The 17,216-nt window shown below is 42.0% G+C and overlaps 1 protein-coding gene across 2 annotated transcripts in view; it reads right to left on the minus strand.

Moving 5' to 3' along the window:
- Positions 1-16,983, minus strand: part of GDPD1 (glycerophosphodiester phosphodiesterase domain containing 1) — a 60,069-nt gene extending 43,086 nt beyond the window's left edge. The window contains exons 1-2 of one of the 2 annotated variants that reach the window (XM_037993008.2): positions 16,729-16,983; positions 2,669-2,711 (exon numbers count right to left, since the gene is read on the minus strand). In XM_037993008.2, coding sequence (XP_037848936.1) covers positions 2,669-2,711; positions 16,729-16,870 — 185 coding nt within the window. In that variant the 5' untranslated portion in view covers positions 16,871-16,983. The remainder of the gene's footprint in view (positions 1-2,668; positions 2,712-16,728) is intronic. The other variant, XM_008011253.3, reaches the window with a different exon arrangement.
- Positions 16,984-17,216: the final 233 nt, after the last annotated feature.

The raw sequence follows: 17,216 nt of genomic DNA on the forward strand, positions 1-17,216 counted from the left end.
AAGGGGTTTTATATAAATTTCTAAGTCAGTTGATAAGCAGCCTTACAAATAAATACATCTAACAAACATTAACAATAACATATGAAAGGTTGGGTGCAGTGGCTGATGCCTGTAAACCCAGCACTTTGGGAGGCCGAAGTGAGCAGATCACTTGAGGTCAGTAGTTTGAGACCAGCCTCGGCAGCATAGCAAAACCTCGTCTCTATTTAAAAAATAAATAAATAAAACTAAAAACTAGCCAAGAGAGGTGGCAGGTGCCTGTAATCCCAGGTACTCAGGAAGCTGAGGCAGAGGAATCATTTGAACCTAGGAGGTAGAGATTGCAGTGAGCTGAGATCACGCCATTGCACTCCAGCCTCCAGCAACACTCTGTCTCAAACAAACAAACAACAAACAACAACAACAAAAGTAGCATGTGAAAGAGGTGTTCCCTTCTTCTGAAGTACTAGAAAAATCTCCAAAAAATTTTTTTTAAGTTATAGAAAGCTTCCACATGATACAGAAGGCTGTGGTACTTTTCAGTAGTTACTATTTGAACAAAACTATATAAAAACTGTTGAAGATGAAAAACATGTTTTATTTTGCAAGTAAAAACCATTTAAATTAGATATCCTTTAAATATCAAAAAAATGTTAAGAGGATCAAAATCTTCAAAGGTTAGAAAAAACTGTGATTTTTTTCAAATGCATCATCCTTTAAAATAATTTATTCTATAACCCAGTATTTTAATTTCATAAATAATGGTGGTTGGTAAAAATTTAGCAAAAAATACGGAGGAAAATATAAAATAATGTGCCTTAAGTGTGAAGAATGCTAAAATCACTCAAAGTTATGAGTAGTTTTTTTCTCGTTATATGTATCACCAACCTCGTGGGCAACAAATGATATATGATAGTGTGTGTATATGTTGTAGAATTTGTACACATAAAATTATATATCTAGGCCGAGCGCGGTGGCTTAAGCCTGTAATCCCAGCACTTTGGGAGGCCGAGACGGGCGGATCACGAGGTCAGGAGATCGAGACCATACTGGCTAACACAGTGAAACCCCGTCTCTACTAAAAATACAAAAAACTAGCCGGGCGAGGTGGCAGGCGCCTGTAGTCCCAGCTACTCGGGAGGCTGAGGCAGGAGAATGGCGTAAAACCAGGAGGCGGAGCTTGCAGCAAGCTGAGATCCAGCCACTGCACTCCAGCCTGGGCCACAGAGTGAGACTCCGTCTCAAAAAAAAAAAAAAAAAAAAATTATATATCTATATTTAGTTATGGCTAGCTAGCCAGATATGTAATCTAAGTAGAGAAAATAAATAAAGTATTTAAACTAAAATAGTCCATTTCATGGTCTGTGATAGGAGGAAAAATTTTACTTTTTTTTAAGACAGAGTCTCACTCTATTGCCCAGGCTGGAGTGCAGCAGTGCAATCTCCGGTCAGTGCAACCTCTGCCTCTCGGATTCAAGCAATTCTCATGCCCCAGACTCCCGAGTAGCTGGGATTACAGGCATGCACCACCATGCCCAGCTAATTTTTGTATTTTTAGTAGAGACAGGGTTTCACCATGTTGGCCAGGCTGATCCCGAATTCCGGACTTCAGGTGATTCACCTGCCTCGCCTTGGCCTCCCAAAGTGTTGAGATTACAGGTGTGAGCCACCATGCCCGGCCAAAATTTACATTTTTGTAAGAGGCTCTTGAGATCATAAACAAAAGGCAACATAGTATAGAACAGGAAGAGTAAGAGATGACAAATACAAGGAAGATAGGATTTAGGTGAAACTAGAACATGAAAAAACAATAGCTTTGTATCTAATAATAATAAGAAAAATAGTCTCTAAGGTGTCTTTGAACGACGAGAAGCAGAACAAAAAGTGAAGTCAAATTCTCCAAATTTCTTAGTCCCAATTATATACATTAAAATGGCTCCAAAATTATATAAGAAAATATTTATCTTACTAAATATGGATCTTACTAATTATGGATAGGTAATGTCTTTCATTGGGTTTCACTTTTCACATTCTCTGCTTTATTTTTCACGGAAAACAGTGTTCTCACGATTACCACAGACTGATGATAATCATTGACTCTAAGACAAAGAACGAGGTATTAATTAGTTTTCATTCCTGTTTCTCCTGCTGCTTCTCTGTGAGATGCTTTAAAAGACACTTATATGAAATAATTTATAAATAGGAATTTTAAAAATGTATTTTGTTTGGTAAAAAAGATCAACACTCATGAGGCTTCCAAGAAGAAACCAGATTGCAGGTTCAGTTCTGTACAAAAATTACTGGGTACAAAGACACATAATCCTATTCATAAATAGCAGCCACTGTAACAGTTGTTTCATTTTCTCTTTCTCTCCAAGACTAATTAGCATTATATACAGAACATTCCTTGTTACAAATGTCTTATTTCAGCTTTGTAACTATAGTATCTTTTGATTACCCTAAACTCCCATCTGCTTTTTCAGTCATCTGCTTTTTCAGTCAGCCAAACACTCTTTGCAACACTTCTGACCAACTAATTAAAAAAAAAAAAAAATTAACAAAATAGAAACAACTATCACAAACTGATGCCACACTTACACTATCCTCACTTTGTGAATCATCATCACTTTCAAGAAAGCCTGCAAACTCTAAAAGAAAAGAGTACTTTTTACCTTTTTTACATACTTACTGCTGAAAGGCTGTCATTGTATTCTCCAAATTTTCTCCAGCACCTGTGAAAATTTGAACTTTACTTATTTTGAACATTTTAATTTTCCTGAAGTTATTTTTAGTAAGATACACCTAATGAATCCTGACTTTTTTTTCTTTTTTTTTTTTTTTGTTTTTGTTTTTTTTTTTTTTTGAGACGGAGTCTCGCTCTGTCTCCCAGGCTGGAGTGCAGTGGCCGGATCTCAGCTCACTGCAAGCTCCGCCTCCCAGGTTCACGCCATTCTCCTGCCTCAGCCTCCCAAGTAGCTGGGACTATAGGCGCCCGCCACCTCGCCCGGCTAGTTTTTTGTATTTTTTAGTAGAGACGGGGTTTCACTGTGTTAGCCAGGATAGTATCGATCTCCTGACCTCATGATCCGCCCGTCTCAGCCTCCCAAAGTGCTGGGATTACAGGCTTGAGCCACCGCGCCCGGCTTTTTCTTTTTTTTGAGACAGAGTCTCGCTCTGTCACCCAGACTGGATGCAGCGGCACCATCTCAGCTCACTGCAAGCTCCGCCTCCCAGGTTCACGCCATTCTCCTGCCTCAGCCTCCCAAACAGCTGGGACTACAGGCGCCCGCCACCACGCCAGGCTAATTTTTTTTGTATTTTTAGTGAAGACGGGGTTTCACCGTGTTAGCCAGGATGGTCTCAATCTCCTGACCTTGTGATCCGCCCGTCTCGGCCTCCCAAAGTGTACAAGTGTTTTAAAGAGTGTAATGGTACAGGTTCAGTATTCCTTATCCAAAATGCTTGGGCCCGGAAGTGTTTTGGATTTCTGACTTCTTTAGATTTTGGAATATTTGCATATATATAAAATGAGAGATTTTGGGGATAGGACCCAAGTCTAAACAAAATTTATTTAGTTTTCATATACTCCTCATACATAGCTTGAAAGTAATTTTACACAATATTTTAAATAATTTTATGCATGAAACAAAGTTTGTGTACACTGAACCATCAGAAAGCAAAGGAGCCACTCTCTTAGTCATTCATGAGCACAATCTGTGGTTGTTTGGCATCACCATCATTCTTGACTGAATTTATAGGCTACCAATAAACATTTTCTTACACTTACTCATACATCAGTACGTAACAGTAAAAAATATGAAATACCACTAATGCAATGAAAAAATAATATGTTCAGGGTAACTAAGTAACATAGTAGCATCATCAGAATACCTATATCAGTTGTTAAAAACAGCAACAAAAAAGGCAGGTGTTCAGTCTCCACCTGTCTCATTGTTTTGTTTTGTTTTTTTCTGGAGACAGATCATCACTCTGTTGCTCAGGCTGAAGTGTAGTGGCATGATCTGGGCTCACTGCAACCTCCACCTCAAAGGTTCAAGTGATTCTTGTGCCCTAGCATCCTAAGTAGCTGGGATTACAAGTGTGCGCCACCACACCTGGCTAATTTTTATACTTTTAGTAGAGATGGGGTTTTGCCATGATGGCCAGGCTGGCCTCAAGTGATCCGCCCACCTCGGCCTCCCAAAGTGCTGGGATTATGGGTGTGAGCCACTGCATCCAGTCTCACTGTGTTTTGATTTAAAAATTACCATACACTGTATTTTCTTTTTCAAGTGAGAAGAAACATCAGAAGCAGCTGAAGGACCAGGAAGTGGGTCCTCTAGGGGTGAGGGGGCATTCTGCTAGATGGCTTTTTAAAATGTTTTCTCCAGAGTCATGTGCCTTACTAATAAGTTTTTGTCTTAAAAGTCTCTCTTTGATTTTATAAACAAACATGATTTCTTGTCCTGTTATGAATGCACCCTGCTCTAGCCCTTCAATAAGCTCATCATGTATTTTCATCACGTTGTCTATGGGCACTTTTTCCGCCATGTTAACATCATCTTCATTGTTATAATGTCTATTATCATGATAACCTTGATTCAGAACCATTTCGACTATTTCATCATTGGTCAATTAATGAACAACTAGAACCTCATGATCAATGTTAAAAACTTCTTTGATATCCACTTCTTTCTGTTTACTGACAAATTCTGAAGGCAATTTTTTGTATATGTAAAGAGGTCAGACATCATTTTTTTCTCACTTTGTCGACATATGGAATCCTTAAAAGTCACCAACTTGTTCATTATCATCACCAAACATAGTCAAAGGCCAGAGTTGTGCCAGGCATGCACAAATTTGTCTTTATTCACTGATTTCCAAGCACTGGCAACAGTATACAAGACATTCTTCATGCTACACTCCTTTTGAAAACTTTCTGGCAGGACATGGTGGCTCATGCCTATAATCCTAGCACTTTGGGAAGCTGAGGTAGAAAGATCGCGTGAGCCCGGGAGTTTGAGACCAGCCCGGGCAACACAGCAAAAATAATTTTAAATAATTTTATGCATGAAACACAGTTTGTGTACCCTGAACCATCAGAAAGCAAAGGAGTCACTATGTTAGTCATCCATGGGGACAATTTGCAGTTGTCTTAATTTTAAATTAAAAAACTTAAAAAAGAAAAAAAAATTTCACACTCACACCTCTGTTCATTACTGCTAGCACAAGAAAATGTTTTTATATTTACTCTCATTGATCCAAGCATAGCCTGGACACATGGAATTAATAAAGTCATGTTTAGGGGAAAGTACATGGCATAAACATTATATTTGATGAGAAAGACAGCTGGTGGATTAGCAGAACAGTTGTCAAGAAGTAACAAAATCTTGCAGTTGTCATCCAGTCCAACTTCCCAGCAGTGAGCATGAGCCGCTGGTACAAAATGTTTGTGAAACCAATCAGAAAAGATGTCGCTGGTGATCTGTGCATGCCTTTTTGGTAGCATAACGGACTGGTAAGAAATTCACTCCTTGAAGACAGTGAGGAAGGAAGCTTTTGCCTATCACAGCAAGTTTACACTTATGCATTCCTGCTGCATCAGCATATCCTAACACAGTTATTCTGTCATTGGCATCCTTAATTTGCATCTCATCAGCAACAGTCAGTGTCTTTCCGGAGCAATAATCCAAAAGAGTGCTGTTTCATCAGGATTATAGGCTTGTTCTTGTGTCAGATTTTCAACAGCAATGACCCTGGCAAACTTGTCAATAAATTTCTTTGCTGCTTCATGACCAGCAGATGCTAATCACCATTAGTCTTTAAAAATGTAATGCCATGTCTTCTTTTAAATTTCTGCAACTGGGCCGGGCATGGTGGCTGACACCTGTAATCCCAGCACTTTGGCAGACTAAGGCAGGCGGATCACCTGAGGTTGGGAGTTCAAGACCAGCCTGACGAACATGGAGAAACCCCGTCTCTACTAAAAATACAAAATTAGCCGGGCATGGTGGCGCATGCCTGTAATCCCAGCTACTCGGGAGGCTAAGGCAGGAGAATTGCTTGAACCCGGGAGGTGGAGGTTGCAGTGAGCCAAGATCGTGCCATTGCACTCCGCCTGGGCAACAAGAGTGAAACTCCGTCTAAAAAAAAAAATTCTGCAACTGGCTTGTTCAATATTCACGGTTCCCGTCATTTTAACTTCATCGCTTGAGATCTTCATTTTAGCTTTATGCAGTGTTTTTCTCTTTTTAATTAACTTCTGTTCATCACTTCCACTTTATATATACTACTTCTGATATATATAAAACTTCAACAGTTTATCCTTCTTTTTCTTCAGGTCATATATAGTGGTCATTCTAATACCATATTCCTCTATAATGTATTTCATACTTACACCACTGTTCAGTTTCTATAACACCTTGACTTTCCGTGCTATAGATAAACATAAATGTTACTTCTTTTTCTTATCACTATAACCCATAGGAGTATTTGTGGGCCTTTTTGATATTTTCAACGTCTTTATACCAAAGAGCAGAGAATAATCAAGCAAGCAAGCAAGCAAACAAACAAAAACACACACTGAACAATGCATATAGGTCTTCGCACCACGTAGGGCATCATGGGGAATCTGTTGTTGGTGTGACCAGTCAGAGCATGTGCCATTTTATTACCCTTTGTGGGCATGCTTGCATAAGGAAATCTGGGCATACTCAGAAAAGATATATTGTAACTGAAGGGAGCTGGAAGGGTCTTTTTTCCCTTGAGGATGCTGAATAAGGTGTGTTACTTCGTTTTGTTTTGACTGCAACCTGTCACATGAGGTCAGGTGTGGAATTCGTTATATATATATTTTTCTTTTTTAAAACTTTATGGCTGGGTGTGGTGGCTCATGCCTGTAATTGCAGCACTTTGGGAGGCCGAGGTGGGCAGATAACCTGAGGTCAGGAGTTCGAGACCAACCTAGCCAATATGATGAAATCCCCATCTCTACTAAAAATACAAAAATTAGGCCAGGCACGGTGGCTCATGCCTGTAATTCCAGCACTTTGGGAGGCCGAGGCAGGCGGATCACCTGGGGTCAGGAGTTCGAGACCAGTCTGGCCAACATGAGGAAACCTCATCTCTAGTAAAAATACAAAAATCAGCCGGGTATGGTGGCTGGTGCCTGTAATTCCAGCTACTCGGGAGGTTGAGGCAGGGAGAATGGCTTGAACCGGGGAGGCAGAGGTTGCAGTGAGCCAAGATTGAGCCATTGCACTCCAGCCTGGGCCACAGAGCGAGACTCTGTGTCAAAAAAAAAAAAAAAAAAAATTTAGCCAGGCGTGATGGCGGGCATCTGTGATCTCAGCTACTCAGGAGGCTGAGGCAGGAGAATCGCTTGAACCCAGGAGGTAGAGTTTGCAGTGAGCTGAGATTGCACCACTGCACTCCAGCCTGGACAACAGAGCGAAACTCTGTCTCAAAATAGTAATAATAATAATAATGGTGATTTGAGGAAAAAAAATATTTTTTTTTCCTCAAATTATTTTTTACCAGGAATTTTCTACTTGTGGAGTTATGTCTGTGCTCAAAAAGTTTCAGATTTTGGAGCATTTCAGGTTTTCAGATTAGGGAAGCCTAACCTGTATTTTGAATTTTTTTTTACCTGCAACAGTAGAAATCAGAAATCAAAACACAGCCACAGCAACACAGGAGGGTTCTAACAGAACCTAAACTGATTTTTTTTTTTTTTTCTCCCTGAGACAGGGTCTCACGCTGTCTCCCAGGCTGGAGTTCAGTGGCATGATCACAGCTCACTGTAGCCTCAAACTCCTAGCTCAAGCAATCCTCTGGTCTCAGCCTCCCAAGTAGCTAGGACTACAGGCACATGCCACCACGCTCAGCTAATTTTCTTTTTAGAGACAGGGTCTTACTATGTTGCCCAGGCTGGTCTCAAACTCCTGGACTCAAGCAATCCTCCTGCCTCAGTTTCTCAGTCCTGGGATTATAGGCATGAGCCACTGTGCCTGGCTAGCCTAACCATGATTTTTAAGCTATAATATCTGCTTATTTGTCAAAGGAAAAACAGAAGAGGATTTGGTACACATACATCTCCTCAGACAGAGTTAAACAGTCTCTCCTCTGTATCCCCGTAGTCTCTTATGCATAGCTCTACTAAGGCATTTATCATATTATGGCATAAATTATTTACCTGTTTCTCTCCTCCCATTCCCATGAATTGCTTAAAAGAAGTGACTGTCTTTTAATCACCTTGACTGAAGGCAGTATACTGTAGTGGTTAAGGGTGAGACTCTGGAGTTTTAGGATGCTTGGTCTCCAATCTGTTTAATAATTGTGCGACCTCAGGAAAACTACCTAAGAAACTTTCATAGAATTGGTATAATCAAATGAGTTAATATTTAAACTGCTGTATGTTATCAATTTTTTTTTTTTTTTTGAGATGGAGTCTGTCTCTGTCGCCCAGGCTGAAGTGCAGTGGTGCAATCTCGGCTCACTGCAACCTCCACCTCCTGGGTTCAAGCAATTCTCCTGCCTCAGCCTCCTGAGTAGCTGAAACTACAGGTGTGTGCCACCACACCAGGCTAATTCCTTTGTGTTTTTTTTTTTTGTTTTTTTTTGTTTTTTTTTTTTGAGACGGAGTCTTGCTCTGTCGCCCAGGCTGGAGTGCAGTGCCCGGATCTCAGCTCACTGCAAGCTCCGCCTCCTGGGTTCATGCCATTCTCCTGTCTCAGCCTCCTGAGTAGCTGAGACTACAGGCGCCTGCCACTGCGTCCGGCTAGGTTTTTTTGTATTTTTTAGTAGAGACGGGGTTTCACCGTGTTAGCCAGGATGGTCTCGATCTCCTGACCTCGTGATCCGCCCGTCTTGGCCTCCCAAAGTGCTGGGATTACAGGCTTGAGCCACCGCGCCCGGCCTCTTTTGTATTTTTAGTAGAGACAGGGTTTCACTGTGTAGGCCAGGCTGATCTCAAACTCCTGAGCTCAAGTAATCCTCCCGCCTCAGCCTCCCAAAGTGCTGTGATTACAGGCGTGAGCCAATATGCCCAGCCATTCAATTCTAAAATGATAGCTTTTCATTTTTTAACATCTCTGAAGTTAAGATGTATTTTACAATTAATGCTGTATAATGAACAGTTTAATTGGCAAGCTTTTCTCTTTTTTTTTTTTTTTTTTTTTGAGATGGAGTCTGGCTGTGTTGCCCAGGCTGGAGTGCAGTGGCCGGATCTCAGTTCACTGCAAGCCCCGCCTCCCGAGTTCACGCCATTCTCCTGCCTCAGCCTCCCGAGTAGCTGGGAGTACAGGCGCCCGCCACCTCGCCTGGCTAATTTTTTTGTATTTTAGTAGAGACGGGGTTTCACCGTGTTAGCCAGGATGGTCTCGATCTCCTGACCTCATGATCCGCCTGTCTCGGCCTCCCAAAGTGCTGGGATTACAGGCTTGAGCCACCGCGCCCGGCCTCTCTCTTTTTTTTAATCAACTTTTATAAGGGTCTCTTTCTTAACGGTATGTTAAAATTGTGTACTTTATAACCAATGGCATTAGATTCAATGAAATACTATAGTAAACATTCTGTGAAAGTAAAGGATTATTGCTATTATTAGTATTATTATTACTATTGCCATTATCATAGTAACTGGTAAAGAATAGGTACTTGGTAAATGTCCATTAACTGCAATAATAAATAATATTGTAATTTTTAAAAAAGAACACAGATTTTGATGTGAACATATTGAATTACAAAAAATTGTCTAATAGTATATACTATGTAAAAAGAGTTAACTAACTTTATGCATGCTACCCAAATTTTTTTTTTTTTTTTTTTTTTTTAAACGGGATCTTGCTCTGTTGCTCAGGCTGGAGTGCAGTGGCACAATCTCAGCTCACTGCAACCTCCACCTCCCAGGTTCAAGTGATTCTCCTGCCTTAGCCTCCTAAGTAGCCAGGACTATAAGCACATGCCACCATGCCCAGATAATTTTTATATTGTTAGTAGAGACGGGGTTTCGACACGTTGGCCAGGCTGGTCTCAAACTCCTGACCTCAGGTGATCCTCGGCCTCCCAAAGTGCTGGGATTACAGGTGTCTGCCACTATCCCCAGCCTAAAATGTTTTAAAACTAAAACATTTCAGTATTACCAAATAATTTATGAAATATACAGAAAAATACTTTGGAAATAATTTTCCATACACTTTGGAAAAACAGCCAATTTCTTCTTAATAGAAAGAGACAATTCAATAAACTCTCAATAAAAAGAGGGTTTAAGGTACTGCTCAGGGTGGGCACGGTGGTTCATGCCTGTAATCCCAACACTTTGGGAGGCTGAGGTGGGTGGATCACCTGAGGTCAGGAGTTCAAGACCAGCCTGGCCAACATGGTGAAACTCTGTCTCTAGTAAAAATACAAAAAAAAAAAAAAAAAAAAAGGCCGGGTATGGTGGCAGATGCCTGTAATACCAGCTACTCAGGAGGCTGAGACAGAGAATCGATTGAACCCAGGGAGTGGAAGTTGCAGTGAGCCGAGGTTGCGCCACAGCACTCCAGCCTGGGCAACAAGATCAAAACTCCGTCACAAAAAAAAAAAAAAAAAAAAAAAAGGTACCACTCAAAGTACCTAAAGGACTTAAGTATTAGCATTAAAATGTTTTATATACAATACCATCTGAACATATCTGTATTAAATGCTTCTTCTTTTATATTGTTAGATTGTATTTTTATGATGACCTAATTAATCAACAGAAATACAAGATATGCAGAAACAAATATATTAGCTTTAATATGCTAAAAGTTTATCACTTTAGCAGAGGGAAGATACCGACGTAAAAAAAACTACTAGTTTGATTTTAGGTTCACTTGGTTACTAGAGTTGATGCATGATAGAAAACAGATGCAGTAAATGTGAAGGTTATAGGTTTTTTTTAAGTCCCCTTTCAAGGTTAGATGACCCTTTATTGGATGAGGCTAGTTGGCCCTTGTTTTGATCAAAAACTACGGAAACACATTATATTCAGATAATATTCAAAAACAAAGTACCATAGAATATTTCTAAAAAGACAAGAGTGCTAAAGGAGTTACCAGTAAGTTAAGTTAAACTACTGACCACTTGTACCAAAAAGCAAAGAAATTAAAAGAACACAAAAGCCAGCTTGAAGGACCTTTCACTGGACAAATCTGGGACAGTGCTAGCATCAAAATAATGATAGTGAGCAGATTTTTAAGTCAGTGAATAAGAAATTCTGAATCCAGGCTGGGCACAGTGGCTCATGCCTGTAATCCCAGCACTTTGAGAGGCTGAGGCTGGTGGATCATCTGAGGTCAGGAGTTCCAGACCAGCCTGGCCAACATGGTGAAACCCCATCTTTACTAAAAGTACAAAAATTAGCCGGGCATGGTGGTAGGTACCTGTAGTCTCAGCTACTTGGGAGGTAGAGGCAGGAGAATCGCTTGAACCCTAGAGGCAGAAGTTGCTGTGAGCTGAGATCGCACCACTGCACTTTAGCCTGGGAGACAAAGCAAGACTTCATCTCAAAAAAATAAAATAAAATAAATTCTGAATCCATTTTAATAAATGGATTGATAATTTGTTAAGGAGTTGGGTATTTGTGTAGTTAGTTTTAAAGTATCTCCCTCCAAAAATTGGCCAAGCACAATGGCTCATGCCTGTAATCCCAGCACTTTGGGAGGCTGCGGTGGGTGGCCTCTTATTAATTATGAGCCTTTTCTCTTATTAATTATAAAGAGAAAAAGTAACCTCACAGTGGAAAAGCTTGGCAGACAACACCTCATCAAGAGATCAAAGTCAACTTCATTAGTTCCTTGGGGCTGATTTCTGCATCCTTTTAACTACCGTACTTTGAAAATAGGCCAGGTGTGGTGGCTCATGCCTGTAATCCTAGCACTGTGGGAGGTGAGGCAGGCTAATTGCCTGAGCTCAGGAGATCGATACTAGGCTGGGCAACATGGCAAAACCCCATCTCTACTAAAAATACAAAAAAAAAAAAAAAAAATTAGCTGGGTGTGGTGGCACCACCTGTAATCCCAGCTATTCAGGAGGCTGAGGCACAAGGATTGCTTGAACCTGGGAGGCGGAGGTTGCAGTGAGCCGATCATACTATTGGACTCCAACCTGGGCAACACAGCAAGACTCTGTCTCCAAAAAAAAAAAAAAGAAAGAAAGAAAATAATAAACACATTGTATGTTAAAATAACATTTTTATGAAAAGCAACTGTTTTTCAAAATAAAATAATGCATGAAAAGAGTGGTATTGTTTTATATTTTTGCAAATGTCTTTAATATCTGGCTTAATAGAAAGCAGCAAGATTCTCATATCTGCTTCATATATACCCATTGTCACACAGATATGTATTTGGAAATGAAAGAGGCTTCTTTGATATAGCATCGAAATTCACTAAGTGGTAATTTGTTTGTTTACTTTAGAGACAGGGTCTTGCTGTCCCCCAGGCTGAAGTTCAGTGGCTATTCACAGGCACGATCATAGCAACAACCTCAAATTCCTGGGCTCAAGTGATCCTCCTGCCTCAGCCTCTCAAATAGCCGAGAATACAGGTAGGCACCACCACACCCGGCTCAACAAGTGGTAGTTTCTTAAAAGTTCATTGCAATGTGGAATCTGAACCATATGAGTAATCACTTCATACTCTATTATGTGAAAATCCATTGGCCAATCTTGAACTTTGAATGATCTTTCACCCATGCATGATTTTATAATAGCATGCATAGGTCATTTGGAAACTATTGATTCACTGAATCATACTGGTCTTCTAAATGTTGACACAGTATGCAATATTTTAAAAATCACATTTGTTAACATCCGAGTTCATTAGGAAAATCTTTCAGAATTAAATGATGTCAAGCTCATCATGATAGCAGTGATTGCATCACTGCACTCTAGCCTGGGTGACAGAGTAAGGACTTGTCTCAAAAAAAAAAAAAAAAAAAAAGGGGGAGAGAGAAAGACCCGTCTGTCCACCTGTAATTCAACCCCTCGGAGTGCCCTGATAGAGTCTCGAACTGTCTCTCAGGCTGGAGGGCAGTAGCGTGATCTCGGGTGACTGCAACCTCTGCCTCCCAGGTTCAAGTGATTCTCCTGCCTCAGTCTCTTGAATAGCTGGGATTACAGGCATGTGTTTTTGCAGTAGACCAATTCAGGTGCATGTACTTTATACACATAACATGATTAATGTTTCAATGGTCATATATCTAATTTACAAGAAATATCACTGTTTCCTTACTTATGGGGAAAAATAAGTAAATATCAGGTATTTGCTGTTATGGCAATAGAGAATAAGCCCAAATACTAGTAATCTGCACACACAGACCAGTGATTGCTATTATTCGTGTCCAAGACAAAAATTAAAGGCAATCAAGGGAGTGACTCCTTCCTAGTTACATTGTCTCTTTTTTGTTTTGTTTTGTTTTGTTTTTTGAGACGGAGTCTCGCTCTGTCGCCCAGGCTGGAGTGCAGTGGCGCGATCCTGGCTCACTGCAAGTTCCGCCGCCTTCCGGGTTCAAGCCATTCTCCTGACTCAGCCTCCCTAGAAGCTGGGACTACAGGCGGCCGCCACCTCACCTGGCTAATTTTTTTGTATTTTTAGTAGAGACGGAGTTTCACCGTGTTCACCAGGATGGTCTTGATCTCCTGACCTCGTGATCCGCCCGCCTCGGCCTCCCAAAGTGCTGGGATTACAGGCTTGAGCCACCGCGCCCGGCCTACATCGTCTCTTATTTGCCAGAGAGGTAGATCTTGAATTACAAAGTGCTTTATCTCCTCTATCACTCTGGATTCAACTGTAGTATTGAGTGTACATATTCAACAAAAGCCTATGAAGCACTGACAATGGGAACTTAACCACAGTGCTTGTAGGACCATTATATAGGTAAAACAGATTTTGAGTCTGCAGATATTTAATAAGATTATCACAAAAAGTTCCATTACATCTTTAAATATATAAATACTGATACCACATTTACAAAAAAATGAATGGACATTTTTATATAAGAGGTAATATTGAAATGACCTAATATCTAGGAAGAAAATAGTTTAAAAATATCTTCAACAGTAAACAAAAATTTGAGATCTAGCTTATCCTGGCTTTTATACTTGCTGTGATGAACTAGCACAGTCTTTAATGCCTATGGAGTGTTGGCTTTTTTCACCTGCAGAGTGTTACAGAATTTCAAAGATGTGACCCGTATTGCTTTTTTTTTTTTTTTTTTTTTTTTTTTTTTGAGACGGAGTCTCGCTCTGTCGCCCAGACTGGAGTGCAGTGGCCGGATCTCAGCTCACTGCAAGCTCCGCCTCCCAGGTTCACGCCATTCTCCTGCCTCAGCCTCCCGAGTAGCTGGGACCACAGGCGCCTGCCACCTCGCCCGGCTAGTTTTTTGTATTTTTAGTAGAGACGGGGTTTCACCATGTTAGCCAGGATGGTCTCGATCTCCTGACCTCGTGATCCGCCCGTCTCGGCCTCCCAAAGTGCTGGGATTACAGGCTTGAGCCACCGCGCCCGGCCCCGTATTTCTTCTAAAATAAAATTTTGATCATTCACAATGACAGTTTAGAGAGCTTTTAAGGATCTGGTTTTGTTTTGTTTTGGAGTTTTTAGTAAGCATACATTTTGTAAATCAGTAAACACAACACACAAAAAAGTAATGTGTACTGCCCTATCCCCAGAATAGAACTACTATCATTGAAAATTGCTTCTGGCCGGGCGCGGTGTCTCACACTTGTAATCCCAGAGCTTTGGGAGGCCAAGGCGGGTGGATCACCTGAGGTCAGGAGTTTGAGTCCAGCCTGGCCAACATGGTGAAACCTAGTCTCTACTAAAAATACAAAAAAATAGCTGTGCGTGGTGGCAGGAGCCTGTAATTACAGCTACTCAGGAGGCTGAGGCAGGAGAATCGCTTGAACCTAGGAGGCAGAGGCTGCAGTGAGCCAAGATGGCGCCACTGCACTGCAGCCTGGGCGACAACTCTTTTTTTTTTTTAAAAAAAAAAGGGCCCAGCACTGTGGCTCACGCCTGTAATCCCAGCACTTTCGGAGGCCGAGGCGGGCGGATCACGACATCAGGAGATGGACACCATCCTGGCTAACACGGTGAAACCCCGTCTCTACTAAAAATACAAAAAAAATTAGCTGGGAGTGGTGGCGGGCGGGCGCCTGTAGTCCCAGCTACTCAGGAGGCTGAGGCAGGAGAATGGCGTGAACCCGGGAGGAGGAGCTTGCAGTGAGCCGAAATCGCGCCACTGTACTCCAGCCTCGGCGACAGAGCGAGACTCCGTCTCAAAAAAAAAAAAAAAGGAAAAAAAGAAAAAAGAAAAGAAAATTGCTTTTGTGACAACAACTTGAATACTAAAAGTTGGTCCCTGGTTCCAATGGTTGAAGGCACCTTAATAGTTAAATGTCATCCTACAGTTTAACCAGGTAGCTGTTAAAACAGATAACCCAAATAAACAATAACACGGCATTTGGCTGACCACCCTTTAAAACCTCTGAGGCTTTTAATGAGTGGGAAGGCTAGAATACTACTGAAGTCACTCATTAGACTAACAAAATTATATAGAAGAATGATAATGTATTTCCGTATTTATATTTCAAAACCTTATTCCTTGGCCAATACTTGTTAGTAAAGTGATTATGGTACTAAACGAAGTTTTAGACTGTAAACTCCTAGAAATTATCATTTCAAGTGTGTATTAAATTTCAAGCAAATTTTAAACCAGTTTAAGATTCATCCTTAAAGAACAGTTAAAACTGATTGAAAATAATCCAATTTCACCGCACTTTATACATCATACCTGAAATGCAATGAAGACACATTATTATACACTAATGAAGAAGCAAAGATTCGGCCTCTTATCTGGGAAATCAGAGGGTGGACTACCTGGGCTCCTTTTAGCAAAACACTTTTCCAAAAGAAACTTATTTTTGTTTTCTTTAAACAATACTGTCCTGTCCTAAACGAAATCATTTCTAGTCTTTTGAAAATCCACGTGTCTTTGCGTGTTTATTTATTTATTTTTAAATTTTTTATTTTTTTTGCAGTGCTAAAAAAAAAAAAAAGATGCAAGGTTTCCAGCCCTGGGGACCAGGACGCTCTAGCTCCTGTCTCAGTTCAGCCCTAGCTCTAATTGTGACCTTGGGAAATGTCCCTGGCTCGGAGGACTCGGTTTCCCTCTCTTCTCAATTATAAGTGCTCGGGAACATGGGGGTGGGACGGGCCCCCAGCACCGCAGACAGGGGGCTACAGCTTGTCCAGTTTCACGCAAATCCCCAGCCCTCCTCGTCGCCTCGGCTCTTCCCATCCACTCAGCCACTGGCTCGCTCGGAGCAGTGTGTTCCCGGTGCCCCCCGCGGGGTACCCTCGGTTCTACACCGCGCTCCCCTTTTGTGTCTTGCTGCTAGGAAGGGACCTTGCGATCATCCTTCCATCCGCCGAGAAACGCTCCACCTACCCTTCATTCTCGACCGGGTCTTTCCCGTTTCAGAGAACCCCTCACATTGCTGCCCTCGAGAGACCCCCGCCGTGGATCTGACTGGGAATCCCTCTCCTTCTTTCGTCTCAGGAGACCTTCCCTTCACACAGCCTTCACCTCCGGAGGAGCCCTCAATTCACACAACCCCATTCTTCCTCAAACTCTCAGGGATTGGCACCCGGCTGCCTTTTGCTGAGCCGCAAAGGACCCTCAGCCTCCCCCACCTCCGCCATCGGTTCTGGGGACCCCTCTCACCTCCGCGGTGAGAGATGTGTTTACTGAGGAATCGCTGCTTCTTTCTCTGGTGCAGCAAGGTCGGGTATTTAAGCAACAAGAATGAGGTCACCAAGTACCCTCCTAGCGTAGACAGAAGGTAAAAAGCCGCAGTGGACGACATCTCAGTCACCGTGTGGGAAGTCTCCCACCTCCGGGCCCTCTGAACTCCGCTGCGGCAGTAGCAACGACGGCGGCGGTGGCGGCTGCTCGAGGTCTGCTCGCCCCCAGCCGGTGCCAGTGGTGCAGCGCACTTGTCAGTGCCGGCCTAGTGCGCATGCGCAGCTGGACCCCAGCGCCCCAGCAACAAAGGGGCTCCGACGCGCAGGCGCGCTCCGCCTCTCAAGTAGGAGCCTGCAGAGATCCTGGAGTGAGCGTTTGTCACCTAGCTCTGTGGACCGACCCGCATGAAGAGAAAGCTTGCAAACCTGCCAGTGTGTTGGCCATCACTCAAGCAGAAAAGACTATTC

The sequence above is a fragment of the Chlorocebus sabaeus genome, chromosome 16, assembly GCF_047675955.1.
Source record: "Chlorocebus sabaeus isolate Y175 chromosome 16, mChlSab1.0.hap1, whole genome shotgun sequence".
Classification (NCBI taxonomy): Eukaryota; Metazoa; Chordata; class Mammalia; order Primates; family Cercopithecidae; genus Chlorocebus; species Chlorocebus sabaeus.